The following is an 18235-nucleotide window of genomic DNA, read 5'->3' as shown; positions in this document are numbered from 1 at the left end:
AGTGTGTATCAGGGATCATTAGGATAGGTGTCAATCCATATCTGCCAAGTGACCCTATGTAGGGGGAACAGTCCCTATTATGCTCTGTGTCAGTGTGTATCATGGTCTCTGTGGACAGGGAACAGTCTCTATTCTGCTCTGTGTCAGTGTGTATCAGGGGTTTTGAGGACAGGTGTCAATCCATATCTGCCAAGTGACCCTATGTAGGGGGAACAGTCCCTATTCTGCTCTGTGTCAGTGTGTATCATGGTCTCTGTGGACGGTGAACAGTCTCTATTCTGCTCTGTGTCAGTGTGTATCATGGTCTCTGTGGACAGGGAACAGTCTCTATTCTGCTCTGTGTCAGTGTGTATCAGGGGTTTTGAGGACAGGTGTCAATCCATATCTGCCAAGTGACCCTATGTAGGGGGAACAGTCCCTATTCTGCTCTGTGTCAGTGTGTATCAGGGGCTTTGAGGACAGGTGTCAATCCATATCTGCCAAGTGACCCTATGTAGGGGGAACAGTCCCTATTCTGCTCTGTGTCAGTGTGTATCATGGACTCTGTGGACAGGGAACAGTCTCTATTCTGCTCTGTGTCAGTGTTTATCATGGTCTCTGTGGACGGTGAACAGTCTCTATTCTGCTCTGTGTCAGTGTGTATCATGGTCTCTGTGGACAGGAAACAGTCTCTATTCTGCTCTGTGTCAGTGTGTGTCAGGGGCTTTGAGGACAGGTGTCAATCCATACCTGCCAAGTGACCCTATGTAGGGGGGACAGTCTCTATTCTGCTCTGTGTCAGTGTGTATGATGGTCTCTGTGGACGGGGAACAGTCTCTATTCTGCTCTGTGTCAGTGTGTATCATGGTCTCTGAGGACAGGTGTCAATCCATATCTGCCAAGTGACCCTATGTAGGGGGAACAGTCTCTATTCTGCTCTGTGTCAGTGTGTATCAGGGGTTTTGAGGACAGGTGTCAATCCATATCTGCCAAGTGACCCTATGTAGGGGGAACAGTCTCTATTCTGCTCTGTGTCAGTGTGTATCAGGGGTTTTGAGGACAGGTGTCAATCCATATCTGCCAAGTGACCCTATGTAGGGGGAACAGTCCCTATTCTGCTCTGTGTCAGTGTGTATCATGGTCTCTGTGGACGGTGAACAGTCTCTATTCTGCTCTGTGTCAGTGTGTATCATGGTCTCTGTGGACAGGGAACAGTCTCTATTCTGCTCTGTGTCAGTGTGTATCAGGGGCTTTGAGGACAGGTGTCAATCCATACCTGCCAAGTGACCCTATGTAGGGGGGACAGTCTCTATGCTGCTCTGTGTCAGTGTGTATGATGGTCTCTGTGGACGGGGAACAGTCTCTATTCTGCTCTGTGTCAGTGTGTATCATGGTCTCTGAGGACAGGTGTCAATCCATATCTGCCAAGTGACCCTATGTAGGGGGAACAGTCTCTATTCTGCTCTGTGTCAGTGTGTATCAGGGGTTTTGAGGACAGGTGTCAATCCATATCTGCCAAGTGACCCTATGTAGGGGGAACAGTCTCTATTCTGCTCTGTGTCAGTGTGTATCAGGGGTTTTGAGGACAGGTGTCAATCCATATCTGCCAAGTGACCCTATGTAGGGGGAACAGTCCCTATTCTGCTCTGTGTCAGTGTGTATCATGGTCTCTGTGGACGGTGAACAGTCTCTATTCTGCTCTGTGTCAGTGTGTATCATGGTCTCTGTGGACAGGGAACAGTCTCTATTCTGCTCTGTGTCAGTGTGTATCAGGGGCTTTGAGGACAGGTGTCAATCCATACCTGCCAAGTGACCCTATGTAGGGGGGACAGTCTCTATTCTGCTCTGTGTCAGTGTGTATTATGGTCTCTGTGGACGGGGAACAGTCTCTATTCTGCTCTGTGTCAGTGTGTATCATGGTCTCTGAGGACAGGTGTCAATCCATATCTGCCAAGTGACCCTATGTAGGGGGAACAGTCTCTATTCTGCTCTGTGTCAGTGTGTATCAGGGGTTTTGAGGACAGGTGTCAATCCATATCTGCCAAGTGACCCTATGTAGGGGGAACAGTCTCTATTCTGCTCTGTGTCAGTGTGTATCAGGGGTTTTGAGGACAGGTGTCAATCCATATCTGCCAAGTGACCCTATGTAGGGGGAACAGTCTCTATTCTGCTCTGTGTCAGTGTGTATCAGGGCTTGGCTTTGAGGACAGGTGTCAATGTTAGGTGATTTCTGCCCTTTATGGATTAAAAGCAGACTCTGCATCAACTGTGCAATTTTCCATGGGAGTTTTGCCATGGATCCCCCTCTGGCATGCCACAGTCCAGGTGTTAGTCCCCTTGAAACAACTTTTCCATCACTATTGTGGCTAGAAAGAGTCCCTGCTGTTTTTAAAATTCGCCTGCCCATTGAAGTCAATGGCGGTTCGCGCGGTTTGCCGGTTCGCGAACATTTGCGGAAGTTCGCGTTCGCCGTTCGCGAACCGAAAATTTCGGGTTCGCGACAACACTATATCTGAAGGGTGTTTAGAACCTTTTATTACCAATTTGAGTTCTGCATATGTTACAATCAGCCAATATCCTATATTCACATATAACTCTCTGCTTCACCTTGCAATTCAGTCTTTAAACAGACCTTCCAAGATTTCCTATGAGTCAGGCAATGTTTGGAGTCAGTAGACAGATGGGCCAATATCCATTACGGCTGTCTGGCTCTATCTAGTCTTAGAGGCACATTACAATGCTCACTGTTTAATTTAGGTTGGACTATTAACATTGTCTTGTGGTACCATATATCCTTTGATGCTCATTAAGTTGCAACAGTCACTATATATTGCAACATTTTGATTTTGACGAGCCACTCTTCTGTTACACGTTTCAGTGATCTGCCCAGCCTCATTCTACAGTCTTTCTGTTTAGGGATAGACATTTATATTCTCTTTGAACCTGTCTACAGTGACATTCTAATCAATGTCAATCAATTTAATACGGTTTTAATTTCACGTATTGTCTCTCCTTTTCTCTCTATGTACATTGAGGTTTATTGAGAGTAATCTCATTTTTGTATCTTTCACTATTGATTTTCTACCATTAAAAGTTATGTTTTAATCGTCTTATTCAGGACAGTGTTTCTCTCCTCCTTTTCATTTTCGGAAACGTGATCCCGCGAACCTTGGTGGAAACTGTGTCCATGCCTGCTCCGCTCACAGACGAGTCAGGAGAGCGCTGTTCAGGAGAAAGATACTACCAACTGGGGGGAGCATTTCCGCCCTAAAAGCCAGGGGGAGCATTCATTGGTGTTTGCACAGGAACTCTCAAAAGTTGTCCGGCAGTTTTTTTCCCTCTTTTTTCTGGAACTATTTTGGGCTATCACCTTGTGGCCGGCCGGTCAGAACTTTACCCGAATGGCGATTCCGTTCCCCCAAAGGGATCTGAGCACTATTTGGACAACTTGGGTGCTCAGATCCAGGCTATTCAGGGATATGGGACTTGTGGGGTTCCTATATTTTATGTATGGTTTCCTATATCTGAGAGATAATTGAGTTACCGGTCTTTGACTCCGTTATCTCCCAGAAACAGGGACACCTGGGAGGGGTTTGTGCTGTATGGAGACCCCATGCTGGGGGTCTGTGCATAAAAAGTCAAGTGTGGCACAATATAAATCACTTGTACTCCAAGAACAGTGTGTCGTCCAGTTACTGGGAAGGGATAGAGCTATTCACTTCACAGCGCCTTATTCCAGAGTTCCAGTTCCTACGGATTCAGCAGAGAAAAGTCCTTGTCAGGACTAGAGCTCTGCTACACCTTTCTGCTAATTTAATAATGATGACTAGTGATGTCGCAAACATAAAATTTTCGATTCGCGAACCGCGAACGCGAACTTCCACAAATGTTCGCGAACGGGCGAACCGGGTGAACCGCCATAGACTTCAATAGGCAGGCGAATTTTAAAACAGGGACTCTTTCTGGCCACGTAAAGCATGTAAAATAAGGGGGGGGACCTACTAAATAACAATAAGGGGGGGACCTACTGTCCTACCCCCCTGGCCCCCACCCCTGAGCGGTGGGTGGGGGCCCTAAATAAAGATAGGGGGGGAGCCAACTGTACTCCCCCCCGGCCCCCACCCCTGAGCGGTGGGTGGTGGCTCTAGATAAGAATGGTGGGGGGGACCTAACGTCCTCCCCCCCGGCCCCCACCCCTGAGCGGTGGGTGGGGGCCCTAGATAAGAATGCTGGGGGGGGGACCTAACGTCCTCCCCCCCGGCCCCCACCCCTGAGCGGTGGGGGCCCTAAATAAAGAGAGGGGGGGACCTACTGTCCTCCCCCCGGCCCCCACCCCTGAGCAGTGGGTGGGGGCCCTAGATAATAATGGTGGAGGGGGATCTACCGTCCTCCCCCCCGGCCCCCACCCCTGAGCGGTGGGTGGGGGCCCTAAAAAAACAATAAGGGGGGGACCTAGTGTCCCCCCCGGCCCCCACCCCTGAGCGGTGGGTAGGGGCCCTAAATAAAGAGAGGGGGGACCTACTGTCCTCCCCCCGGCCCCCACCCCTGAGCAGTGGGTGGGTTCCCTAGATAATAATGGTGGGGGGGACCTACCGTCCTCCCCCCGGCCCCCACCCCTGAGCGGTAGGTGGGGGCCCTAAAAAAACAATAAGGGGGGACCTACTGTCCCCCCTGGCCCCCACCCCTGAGCGGTGGGTGGGGGCCCTAAATAAAGAGGGGGGGACCTACTGTCCTCCCCCCGGCCCCCACCCCTGAGCAGTGGGTGGGGGCCCTAGATAATAATGGTGGGGGGGACCTACCGTCCTCTTCCCCGGGCCCCACCCCTGACCTACCGTCCTCCCCCCGGCCCCCACCCCTGAGCGGTAGGTGGGGGCCCTAAAAAAACAATAAGGGGGGACCTACTGTCCCCCCTGGCCCCCACCCCTGAGCGGTGGGTGGGGGCCCTAAATAAAGAGAGGGGGTGGACCTAGTGTCCTCCCCACGGCCCCCACCACTGAGCAGTGAGTGAGGGCCCTAGATAATAATGGTGGGGGGGACCTACCATCCTCCCCCTCTGCCCCCACCCCTGAGCAGTGGGTGGGGGCCCTAAATAAAGAGAGGGGGGACCTACTGTCCTCCCCCTGGCCCCCACCCCTGAGCAGTGGGTGGGGGCCCTAGATAATAATGGTGGGGGGGACCTACCGTCCTCACCCCCGGCCCCCACCCCTGAGCGGTGGGTGGGGGCCCTAAAAAAACAATAAGGGGGGACCTACTGTCCCCCCCGGCCCCACCCCTGAGCGGCGGGTGGGGGCCCTAAATGAAAATCCTCCCCCCCAATCAAGGTGACTAGGGGTCCCAAGCCCCTAGTCACCCCCCCCCACCCAAAATTAAATAGTGAGGGGGGAATAAAATAACTAACCTGTAAAAAAAAAATTAAACTTACCATTTGACGTCTTCTTTTTTCTAAAATCTTCATTTTTCAGCCCCAAAAAAGGCCAAATAAAAAGCCATCATACCCGACGAACTTAAAATAAAATAAAAAACCCGAGCGCAAAAAAAAAAAAAAATGCAGGGCGGGGGAAGGCTTATAAAGCCTTGCCCGGCCCTGCAATTAGGCTAAGAACACTCTGATTGGTGGGTTTAAGCCAATCAGAGTGCTCTTTGTCATTTTACACAGCGTGGGAAAGTTCTTTGGAATTTTCCCACGCTGTGTAAAATGACACAGAGCACTGTGATTGGATGGCTTGAAAACCATCTAATCACAGTGCTCTGTGTCATTTTACACAGCGTGGGAGAGTTCTTTGGAATTTTCCCACGCTGTGTAAAATGACACAGAGCACTGTGATTGGATGGCTTGAAAACCATCTAATCACAGTGCTCTGTCATTTTACACAGCGTGGGAAAATTCCAAAGAACTTTCCCATGCTGTGTAACATGACAAAGAGCACTCTGATTGGCTTAAACCCACCAATCAGAGTGTTCTTAGCCTAATTGCAGGGCGGGGCAAGGCTTTATAAGCCTTGCCCCGCCCTGCATAGCTCAGTCTGCGCGGAGCCCTCCATGGGTGAAGATGGATTATTTTTTTGCGCTCGGGTTTTTTCTTTTTCGTCAGGTTTTTTTTTTGCGCTCGAGTTTTTTATTTTATTTTAAGTTCGTCGGGTATGATGGCTTTTTATTTGGCCTTTTTGGGGGCTGAAAAATGAAGATTTTAGAAAAAAGAAGACGTCAAATGGTAAGTTTAATTCTTTTTTACAGGTTAGTTATTTTATTCCCCCCTCACTATTTTTAGGGTGAGGGGGGTAGGTAGGGGATAGCTTGATTTTGGTGGGGGGGGGTGACTAGAGGCTTGGGACCCCTAGTCACCTTGATTGGGGGGGGATTTTCATTTAGGGCCCCCACCCGCCGCTCAGGGGTGGGAGCCGGGGGGGACAGTAGGTCCCCCCCTTATTGTTTTTTTAGGGCCCCTACCCACCGCTCAGAGGTGGTGGCCGGGGTGGAGGACGGTAGGTCCCCCTCCACCATTATTTTCTAGGGCCCCCACCCACGGCTCAGGGGTGGGAGCCAGGGGGAGGACAGAAGGTCCCCCCCTCTCTTTATTTAGGGCCCCCACCCAGAACTAAGGGGTGGGGGCTGGGGGGGGGGGCAGTAGGTCCCCCCCTTATTGTTTTTTTAGGGCCCCCACCCACTGCTCAGGGATGGGGGCCAGGGGGGAGGACATTAGGTCCCCCCCAAACACAGGTTACTGGCTATGGGGGGATAATGTATAATAAACACAGGTTACTGGCTATGGGGGATAATGTATAATAAACACAGGTTACTGGCTTTGGAGGATAATGTATAATAAACACAAAAAAAAATACAAAAAAAAGAAAAATGAATGCAGCTTCAGAATTAATCTAAATTGTATGCTGTCTAGGAGGTGGGAGGGTCTGGGAGGGAGGGTCTGCTGCTGATTGGCTGGAATGTGTCTGCTGACTGTGAGGTACAGGGTCAAAGTTTACTCAATGATGACGAATAGGGGGCGGACCAAACATCGCATATGTTCGCCATCCGCAGCGAACGCGAACATGCTATGTTCGCCAGGAACTATTCGCCAGCGATCCGTTCGGGACATCACTAATGATGAGATTAGGTGATGTAATATATAATGAACAGGATAGCACTTCACTGCACTGGGATTTGGACTGAGCAACCAAATGGTACATGAGATTTAATGTAAATAAATAAATAAAAAGTTTAGTATTTTGGGGTGAGGAAGTACAAGAATATTATACGTTACATGGTACTGAGTTAGGGAAAATAATACATGAAGGCTGGTAAACAATGTGCAATGTCAGGTAGGGGTTACTAAGGCTAGTAAGGTATTGTGTTGCATAAAAAATAGTATTCTTCTTGGGATGAAAATATATTTTTCCTTCCTCATTAATGAATGGTAATACCACACCTAAGAAAAAAACAAAAAGCTACAGAATGAATTAGGGGAATTGAAGGCATTAGTTCTTCATAAAGGCTAAAATACTTGAACTTCTTAGTGTTAGAAAAGAGAATCAGAAAGGATAACATTATACACCATGTATGGGATCAATAGCTCTCCGGAAACCACTTCATTAACAGGTCTGTACCAAAGAGGAAATTTCACTTACAGCAGCGGAAATGGTTCTTCACAGTGAGAACAATAAGGATGTCGAATTCTCTGCCTAAAGAGATTGTTTTACCAGATTGTGTAGATTATATGCAAACTTGCTCTATACCATCCCACTACAGATCTTTGATCAGCCTTTCTTACTTGTACAGATGACACCTGCGTGCTCGAGTGCTGTGCAGTCATGTTGGTGTCTGGCGGGACAGTCCCGCAGGTCAAGCTCGGCTCCAGTACAGCCGATTTCATCCAGGTGTATCTTTGATGGTCCAGGTCCATAATGGGATGCACCTAGTGCCTGTAAAGCATTTCCACAGCCTAACTGGCGACATGTGACGTGTGCGTCGAGGGAGTCCCATCCATCATCACATACAGAGCCCCAAACACCATCATGGAAAATCTCCACTCGCCCGGCACAGGAACTTCCCCCTCCAGACAGGCGGAGAACAAAGGGATCTAAACGTAAAGACAGAGAAAAGCAAACAATAATTAGAAGCAGTAATGTGTGACTCACACAGCTTGCATGAAAACAAAATGGCTTAATTTCCAATCACTCTATTTCCCAAACTTTATAACCTCACATAGCATCCCAAATTGCATGATCCCACATAGAACTCCAAAACTCCATAATCTCACACAGCACCCCAAGGCCCATAATCCCACCCAGCACCATAGTCCTTATACCACACATTACCCCAATCATAGTCCCACAAAGCACCCCAAAACTCCATAATATTACATGGAACCCCAAATTTCATAATCACACACAGCACCAAGAACTCCATGATCCCACACAGCACCCAATCATAGTATCACACTGCAACCCAAAACTCCATAATCCCACAGAGCACCCAATCATAGTATCACACATCACCCCAAAACTCCATAATCCCACACAGCACCTGAAAGTACCACAATTTCACACAGCCCCCCAATCATAGTCTCACATAGCACCCCACTCATCATAGTCCTAAACAGCAAACTGCCCTGGAACCCTTTTTATTTTCCTCAAGCCTTTTATTTCCCCTTGGTTCGGTACTTTTATCTACCGAACACAGACCAACCCTTGGCTCATTATCTTCAAAACAACCACAAACTTAAGTGCTCTCTCTGGGTGGCCTCCATTCGTATATCCGAATAACACATGCTCTGGAAAACGGCGGCCATTGTCTCCCGAACGCAGGCAGCGGTACTAGGTCATTGAGTGCCTGGAACTCAAAGACGGATACTTTAACTTGCGAACCTCAGTAACTTTGTACCAATGCCTACTTCTATTCCCGACAAGCCAGGAGAGCGCTGTTCTGTGAAAAGTTTCTCACAAGCGAGATGAACATTCGCTACCTACCAGCTAGGGGAACCATTCATTTATTTTCGTTTAGGGACTGCCGAAGGGGAACTGACCGCTATCACTTTTTTTATGGAACTAATTTGGTCAGTGTGCAGTCAGTCAAAACTTTACCTCTGTATTATCGGGATCTGAGAGCTATTTGAACACCTTGGGTACTCAGGTGTGGGCTATGCAGGGATATAAGACTTGTGGGAATTCCTATTAATATTATGTGTGTTTTGGGGTGTTTTATATTTTATTCCTCTAGTGCCTGGGAGATAACTTCTGGAATAAAAGGGAATCATGACATGTCACACGTCATGTGTCCTTAAGGGGTTAAGCAAAGCAAACTCACTTATTTCCCAGACACAGAGAAGCCTGGGCGTGTTATTTCTATGTTTTGACTGGATACAGTGTGTGTATAAAAGTGGGCCATCTGGCCATAAAAAAACATTCCTGTTGTACCCTTCATCAAGTCTCGACTGATGTTTGGATACATGACGACAGAGAGCTATTAATCACACGACCTTGCAGGATATCGAGAGATTACCACACTAAGTCCATGAGGTTCGTTACAATTGGTACCACACTAGGTCCATGAGGTTCGTTACAATTGGTGGCAAGTAGTGATGTCGCGAACACGAAATTTTCGGTTTGCGAACGGCGAACGGGAACTTCCGCAAACGTTCGCGAACCCGCGAACCGGGCGAACCGCCATTGACTTCAATGGGCAGGCGAATTTTAAAACCCACAGGGACTCTTTCTGGCCACAAAAGTGATGGAAAAGTTGTTTCAAGGGGACTAACACCTTGACTGTGGCATGCAGAGTCTGGTTTTAATCCATAAAGGGCAGAAATCACCTAACATTCCTAAATCGCAATGGATATGGATTGACACCTGACATATGACATATTGACACCTTGACATATGGATTGACACCTTGACATATGGATTGACACCTGTCCTCAGAGACCCTGATAAACACTGACACAGAGCAGAATAGGGACTGTTCCCCTTACATAGGGTCACTTGGCAGGTATGGATTGACACCTGTCCTCAAAGCCCCTGATACACACTGACACAGAGCAGAATAGAGACTGTTCCCCCTACATAGGGTCACTTGGCAGGTATGGATTAACACCAGTCCTCAAAGCCCCTGATACACACTGACACAGAGCAGAATAGAGACTGTTCCCGTCCTCAGAGACCATGATACACACTGACACAGAGCAGAATAGAGACTGTTCCCCGTCCTCAGATACCATGATACACACTGACACAGAGCAGAATAGAGACTGTTCCCCCTACATAGGTCACTTGGCAGATATGAATTGACACCTATCCTAAGGATCCCTGATACACACTGACACAGAGCAGAATAGAGACTGTTCCCCCTACATAGGGTCACTTGGCAGGTATGGATTGACACCTGTCCTCAAAGCCCCTGATACACACTGACAAAGAGCAGAATAGAGACGGTTCCCCCTCCTCAGAGACCATGATACACACTGACACAGAGCAGAAAAGAGACTGTTCCCCCTACATAGATTCACTTAGAAGATATGGATTGACACCTGTCCTCAGAGACCATGATACACACTGACACAGAGCAGAATAGAGACTGTTACCCCTACATAGGGTCACTTGGCAGATATGGATTCACACAGTGGCGTACACATGACCCATGGGGCCCCGGTGCGAAAATTGATCCGTGGGCCCCCCCCTCGCGCTTACTCTGCGCGGGCCGGGGCAGCAACACATGGCGGCGGGCACCTGGTCGCAGGGGTTTCAGGGCTGTGACCGCGGTATGTACGCCAGTGCATGCAGATGCACACACACTTAAAGGACCACTACAGACACCCAGATCACATCAGCTCAATGAAGTGGTCTGGGTGTCAGGCAGTGGCGTACTAAGGGGGGGGCGGGGGGGGGCGGTCCGCCCCGGGTGTCATCAGGCAGGGGGGTGCCACCAGGGCTGGCCAGGCTTGCTATTCTGTGAGCTGTGTGGCTGCACCGGGTGCCGTAGCAGCAGGGCGCCGGGCAGCCGACACAGCTCACACGCAGGGGCTGGAAGCAGGAAACCTGCACGGAGATTTGGGGGCGGAGCTAAAACGGCCGTGGGGGCGGAGCCAAGCCGGATGCGGGGGCGGAGCTACTTACTGATCACACAGAGGGGAAGCAGGAAGGAGTCCCTGCTTCCCCAACTACAGCACAGGAGGGACTGAATCCACTCCTACTCCAGCCCAAGCTTACTGTAAGTGAGAGAGTGTGTGCTGTGTGTAACTGTGATTGTGACTGTCTTTGACTGTGTGTGAGTGTGTAACTGTGATTGTGACTGTCTGACTGTGTGTGAGTGTGTAACTGTGATTGTGACTGTCTTTGACTGTGTGTGAGTGTGTAACTGTGATTGTGACTGTCTTTGACTGTGTGTGAGTGTGTAACTGTGATTGTGACTAGGGATCGACCGGTATCGGCCAATATAGCTACCAATATTGCCGATAATACCTCCTAGGACCGCCAGGCTCATTACAAGCCCGGCGGTCCTGGGGGGGCCTGCAGCAAGCGCTGACTTACCCTCCCAGCAGCTCCTGCAGCTCCATGTCTAAATCTCACGAGACCCGCGGCTGCAGAGCGTTGCCACGGGTTACCATGGCAACGCTCCGCACGACACTAAGGGCCGTGAGATTTACACTGGGGAGCTGGAGGAGCTGCTGGGAGGGTAAGTTAGCGCTTGCTGCCAGCCGCCCCACAGTACTTAACAAGCCACCGGACCACCAGGGAATACTATATCCCCCCCTCCCTGGTAAGAAGCAGGGAGGGGTGGGGGGGGGACTAAAAGAAACAAAAAACAACACAATTTAAATATTAAAAAAAATAATAATAAACATAAAAAAATCCCCCCCTCCATTTTACACAAATTACATCACTACACAAACACACACACACACACACACACACACACACTGCATTACATACATACACACTACACAAACACACACACACAGCAATACATACACACTACACAAAAACACACACACACTGCATTACATACATACACACTACACAAACACACACACACACTGCATTACATACATACTCACTACACAAACACACACACACACTGCATTACATACATACACACTACACAAACACACACACTGCATTACATACATACACACTACACAAACACACACACACTGCATTACATACATACACACTACACAAACACACACACTCCATTACATACATACATACACTACACAAACACACACACTGCATTATATATACACACTACACAAACACACTGCATTACATACACACACTACACAAACAAACACACTGCATTATATACACACACTGCATTCACTTTACCCACACTACACACACTGCATTCACTATACACACACTACACAAACACACACTCTGCATTCACTATACACACACTATACAAACACACACTCTATATTCACTATACACACTATACAAACACACACTCTGCATTCACTATACACACTCTGCATTCACTATATATATATACACACACACACTACACAAACACTCACTGCATTCACTATACACTCTGCATACACTATATATACACACTACACAAATACACACTGCATCCACTACACACACAGCTCCCCTGTCTAAATACACTTCATCCACTACATGTGGCATGTATATTTTGTGCATTTACCGTTAGAAAGAGTTTATTTTTTCAAAATGGTAAATGTACAGAATATCGGCAAGTTATCGGCTATCGGCCTGAAAGTTCACAGCTTATCGGTATCGGTATCGGCTCTAAAAAATCAATATCGGTCAATCCCTAATTGTGACTGTCTTTGATTGTGTGTGTGTGTGTGACTGTCTGTGGCTGTGTGTGTGTGTGTGCCACTGTGTGTGTGACTGTATGACTGTGATTGTCTGTGTGACTGTCTGTGGCTGTGTGTGTGTGTGTGCCACTGTGTGTGTGACTGTATGACTGTGATTGTCTGTGTGACTGTGTGTGACTGTCTGCCTGTGATTGTGTGTGTGTGTGTGTGTGAGTGACTGTCTGTGACTGTTTGTGTGACTGCCTGTGATTGTGTGTGTGTGTGTGTGAGTGACTGCCTGTGACTGTGTTGTGTGTATGTGTGACTGTCTGCCTGTGATTGTGGGTGTGACTGTCTGTGAATCTGTGTGTGTATGTGTGACTGTCTGCTTGTGTGATTGCCTGCATGTTTGACTGTCTGCCTGTAACTGTGTGTGAGTGACTGTGTGTGGGACTGTGTGCTTCTGACTGTGTCTGACGGTCTTCGCCCTGCAGTGAGCCGGCAGCCAGGATATGATGTCATCGCGGCCTTGGCATCATTACAGGGCGTGCGATGGAACTGTGCAGAAAGAGCACTGAGATCCCAGCAGCAACCACTGACCACCAGGGACTGAGGATCCACTCCAGCCCTTCTAGAGCAAGGTAGGGAGGCAGGGTGGACCTCTTAATGATTAAATGTGTGTATGTATGTAATATTTGTGTGTGTATGTGATTGTGTGTCTGTGATTGTATGTGTGTGGGTCAGTGATTGTGTTTGTGTAAATCTGTGATTATGTGTGATTCTGTGTATCTCTGCGTATGTGTTTAGTAGATAGCTCCCTTATTTCCTGTCCTTAAATATTGCAATCCCACATAAGGATAACAAATAAGGGATTTATCTGCTAAACAACTGAAAAAAGAAAAGGGCATTTTTTTATCCTTTAGCTGTTTAGTAGATCATTCCCTGAATTGGTGCCCGTATGTGAGATTTCCATATTTAGAGATACTAAATGAGGGTGCTGTTTAGCAGATAGCACCTTATTTTGTGTCCTTAAATATGGCAATCCCACAAAGGATAGCAAATAGAGGAGTTATCTGCTAAACAAAGATTGAAATTAAGAGCCAGCCAGCCCACAACAAGAAATCTGGGTGGCTAATGTGAATAATATGCAAATGTGTAGTCAGATGCCAGCATGCAGAACACAGCATGCTGGCATCAGACAGCCAATGGCAGCATATTATCCCATCCCCTAGTGAGAAGTTTTACTGCTCCCCCTCCCCCTCCTGTTTTGACTGTGGTATCTTATGTGCCCCCCCCCCCCCACATATATATTGTTCCTAGAGTCGCCACGATGTCTGCATGTGTGTCAATGTGTATCTGTGTGTGACTGTGTTTGTGTGTATATGTATCTGCATGTGTGTATGTCCGTGTATGTGTATATGTGCAGACATCTAAAAATCTCGCCAACACTACACACAAATACACTCATGCATTTCAACGTCAACACTACATACACACCCCACCATTATATATAACCATACCACTGCATTCAAATACCACACAACACACAAATGCATGCTTGCATTCAAACGCCAACACTACATACAAACACACCGCTACATTCACTCACATATACTCCATACAAAAACATGCATACATTCAAACACACAAACACTGCTTAGTGCTAAATACATAAAAAAATTGGTTGTTTTTATATTTAAATTTGAGGGGGACGGGGGCAGGGGGGATGCCAAAAATAGGACCCGCCCCGGGTGCCAAATGCTCTAGGTACGCCCCTGGTGTCAGGTCCCTCTAGTTTTAACCCTGCAGCTGAAAGCATAGCAGTTTCAGAGAAACTGTTATGTTTCACTGAGGGTTAATCCAGCCTCTAGTGGCTGTCTCACTGACAGCCGCTATAGGCGCTTCCGCCATTTTAAGACACTGAACGTCCATAGGAAAGCATTGAGTAATGCTTTCCTATGGGCAATTTGAATGCGTGCGCGGCTCTTGCCGTGCATGCGCATTCGGAGCTGAGAGGCGGAGGGATCCCCAGCGCCATGGGAGTCCGGCGCTGGAGAAAGGTAAGTGCTGAAGACACACACACACACTCTCACGAACAAATGCATACACACTAGCTAACAGACACACACATTTACTGACAGAGACACACTCAGCGGCAGACATACATACACACTCCCTTACAAAACATACACTGTCACTGACAAACACACACTCACTAACAGACATCAAACAGACTCACTAACACACACACACACACAAACACACTTAGTAACAGACACACACAGTAACACACTCACTGACACTCACTAGCAGACACACACACTCTAACACAAACACCAACACTCACACTAACACACACACACACTAACACTCACACACACACTAACACTCACACACACTAACACTCACACACACACACTAACACTCACACACACACTAGCACTCACACAAACACTAACACTCACACACACACTCACTCACACACACTAACACTCACACACACACTAACATTCACACACACACACTAACACTCACACACACTAACACTCACACACACTAACACTCACACACACACTAACACACACACTAACACACACACACACACACACACACACTAACACTCACATACACACTAACACTCACACACACACTAACACATGTTTTTTTTTTATTTAATCCCCCAGCCTCCCTACCTTTTGGAGTGCTGAGGGGATTCCCTGGGGTCCAGTGCTGCTGCTGGGCTCCCCGGCAGGCAGTCAGGCTGGCCGGTGCGCGAGGGAGCACTCTCCCCTGAGTGCTTCCTTTTCAGCTCCCTCGCGTGCCGCGTAGGGATGCCGGTGCCGGAAGATGACGTCATCTTCCGGCTACGGTATCAGTACGGTGCGCGAGGGAGCTGAAGAGGAAGCACTCAGGGGAGAGTGCTTCCTCGCGCACCGGCCAGCCTGACTGCCCGCCGGGTGTAAGCAGGGCCAGCCTCGGGGGGCCCGGAGGTGGCCGGCTCCTGGGGCCCCCAGGAGAAGAGGCTGGCCCAGTGGGTACATACAGGGTCGCAGGGGCGGCCGAGCCCCCTGGTGGGCCGGGCCCGGTCGCAGCCGCGACCCCTGCGACCCTGGTATGTACGCCACTGGATTCACACCTGTCCTCAGAGACCATGATACACACTGAAACACAGCAGAATAGGGATGTGGAATAGCACCTGGGGAGCTGGGGGGGTGCTGTTGATGTGGAGCAAGACGCAGCAGTAGAAGAGGACTCAGCCGAGGAGGTTATGGAAGAGGATGGAGTAGGAGGAGTAGAGGAGGTGGCAGCAGGCCTGCCTGCAAGTCGTGGCGGTGTCACCAACTCCTCTGCAGAGCCACGCATTCCATGCTTGGCAGCCATCAGCAGGTTTACCCAATGCGCAGTGTAGGTGATATACCTGCCCTGACCATGCTTTGCAGACCAGGTATCAGTGGTCAGATGGACCCTTGCCCCAACACTGTGTGCCAGACATGCCATTACTTCCTTTTGCACAATCGAGTACAGGTTGGGGATTGCCTTTTGTGCAAAGAAATTTATTCCGGGTACCTTCCACTGCGGTGTCCCAATAGCTACAAATTTTTTGAACGCCTCAGACTCCACAAGCTTGTATGGTAAAAGCTGGCAGGCTAATAGTTCAGACAAGCCAGCTGTCAGACACCGGGCAAGGGGGTGACTTTCTGACATTGGCTTCTTAAGCTCAAACATGTCCTTGACAGACACCTGACTGTGGGCAGATGAGCAGGCCTGACACACAGACGCTTGGAGACAACTAACTGCTATTCAATCTATAACAGTGAAAAAAGTTTTTTTGGTTTTTAAATGCAAGCTATTGGGACATCAGATATGAGTGGCAAAGTACACTGGCAGAGGTCTGCAGAGCACACGCTGAAGGCCTGACACACCCGCTTGAAGACAACTACCTGCTATTCAATCTATAACAGTGAAAAAGTTTTTTGGTTTTCAATGCACGCTATTGTGACACCAGATATGAGTGGCAAAGTACACTGGCAGAGGTCTGCAGAGCACACGCTGAAGGCCTGACACACCCGCTTGAAGACAACTAACTGCTATTCAATCTATAACAGTGAAAACATTTTTGGGGTTTTAAATGCACGCTATTGTGACACCAGATATGAGTGGCACTGTGAACTGGCAAAGGTTGGCAGAGTACACGTTGTAGGCCTGACACACAGACGCTTGGAGACAACTAAGTGCTATTCAATCTATAACAGTGAAAAAAGTTTTTGGGTTTTTAAATGCAAGCTATTGGGACATCAGATATGAGTGGCAAAGTACACTGGCAGAGGTCTGCAGAGCACACTCTGAAGGCCTGACACACCCGCTTGAAGACAACTAACTGCTATTCAATCTATAACAGTGAAAACGTTTTTGGGTTTTAAATTCACGCTATTGTGACACCAGATATGAGTGGCAAAGTACACTGGCAGAGGTCTGCAGAGCACGCGCTGAAGGCCTGACACACCCGCTTGAAGACAACTAACTGCTATTAGCTTACACTGAAAAACTTTTTTTCTTTGTAAAAGCACGCTATACAGACACCAGATATGAGTGGCAAATTACACTTGCTGAGGTTAGCAGAGCACACGCTGAAGGCCTGACACCCAGATGCTTGCAGACAACTAACTGCTATTAGCTTACAGTGAAACACTTTTTTTGTTTTTAAAGGCACGCTATAGTCACACCAGATATGAGTGGTGGCACTGGGCAAATGGGCACAGTATCCACTGAGCCTGACACAGACGCTGGCAGACAACTAACTGCTCTTCAATCTATTACAGTGAAAAAAGTTTTTTAGTTTTTTTTTAAATTCTTTATTTTGTTGTGCATTTATTAGACAAGGTACATTCTATACTAGCAATGCCACAACAGCAAATGCCAGAGTTTTCATAAGCATAGATAGACAATCATATGGCATGGATAGACTGTGCACATTTTTTATATTATATAAGAGTAGACAACAGTATGATGCTAATCTTAACGTGTATATGAAAGAGCAATCAGGCTTATCTATAGGTTATGTTATATAAGAGTGTAGCAGACGCTTGTCTAAGGGTGTTAAGGTAGATGCTTGTTCCCGAGGGGTCCATCATGTTACTTAGTTTGGTTATTAGGTAGCTGAATAATAAGATTATGAGAGAATTTCGGATAAGAGTGTTTTGCAAGCTTTTTTACCCCCCCGCCACCCCCCATGCCCGCAAGATGACAGTCAGTGTCCGTGTACCGTGTGACCCTTCTCAGTGAGGGATCAAGGAGGGATGACAGCTTGAAATTCTCGGTAGTGATTTCTTGCCAGGTAAGTGTCGAAGTGGTAGACCCCCTGTTGTGGACTTGTCTTTTCCGTCGCATGCAGGATGCGGAGCTTAGTAGATGGTGAAGTGGGATTATTAAAAATCTTTATTGTACTTGTATTGAATTATTGTACTAACTCCATTTTAACTTTATACTGTGATGATCCTC

At 48.0% G+C, this 18235-nt stretch overlaps 1 protein-coding gene across 2 annotated transcripts in view; it reads right to left on the bottom strand.

Annotated features, from left to right (window-relative positions):
• The window catches only part of LOC134608233 (CD5 antigen-like), a 515634-nt gene that overhangs the window by 202468 nt on the left and 294931 nt on the right, over positions 1 to 18235 (bottom strand). For both annotated transcript variants that reach the window (XM_063450897.1, XM_063450898.1), the window contains exon 3: positions 7745 to 8053. In XM_063450897.1, the coding sequence (XP_063306967.1) occupies positions 7745 to 8053 (309 nt within the window). The remainder of the gene's footprint in view (positions 1 to 7744; positions 8054 to 18235) is intronic.

Source organism: Pelobates fuscus, chromosome 4 (genome assembly GCF_036172605.1).
Source record: "Pelobates fuscus isolate aPelFus1 chromosome 4, aPelFus1.pri, whole genome shotgun sequence".
NCBI lineage: Eukaryota > Metazoa > Chordata > Amphibia > Anura > Pelobatidae > Pelobates > Pelobates fuscus.
The sequence above is the reverse complement of the archived record's forward strand: the minus strand, read 5'-3'. Positions and strand labels throughout refer to the sequence as shown.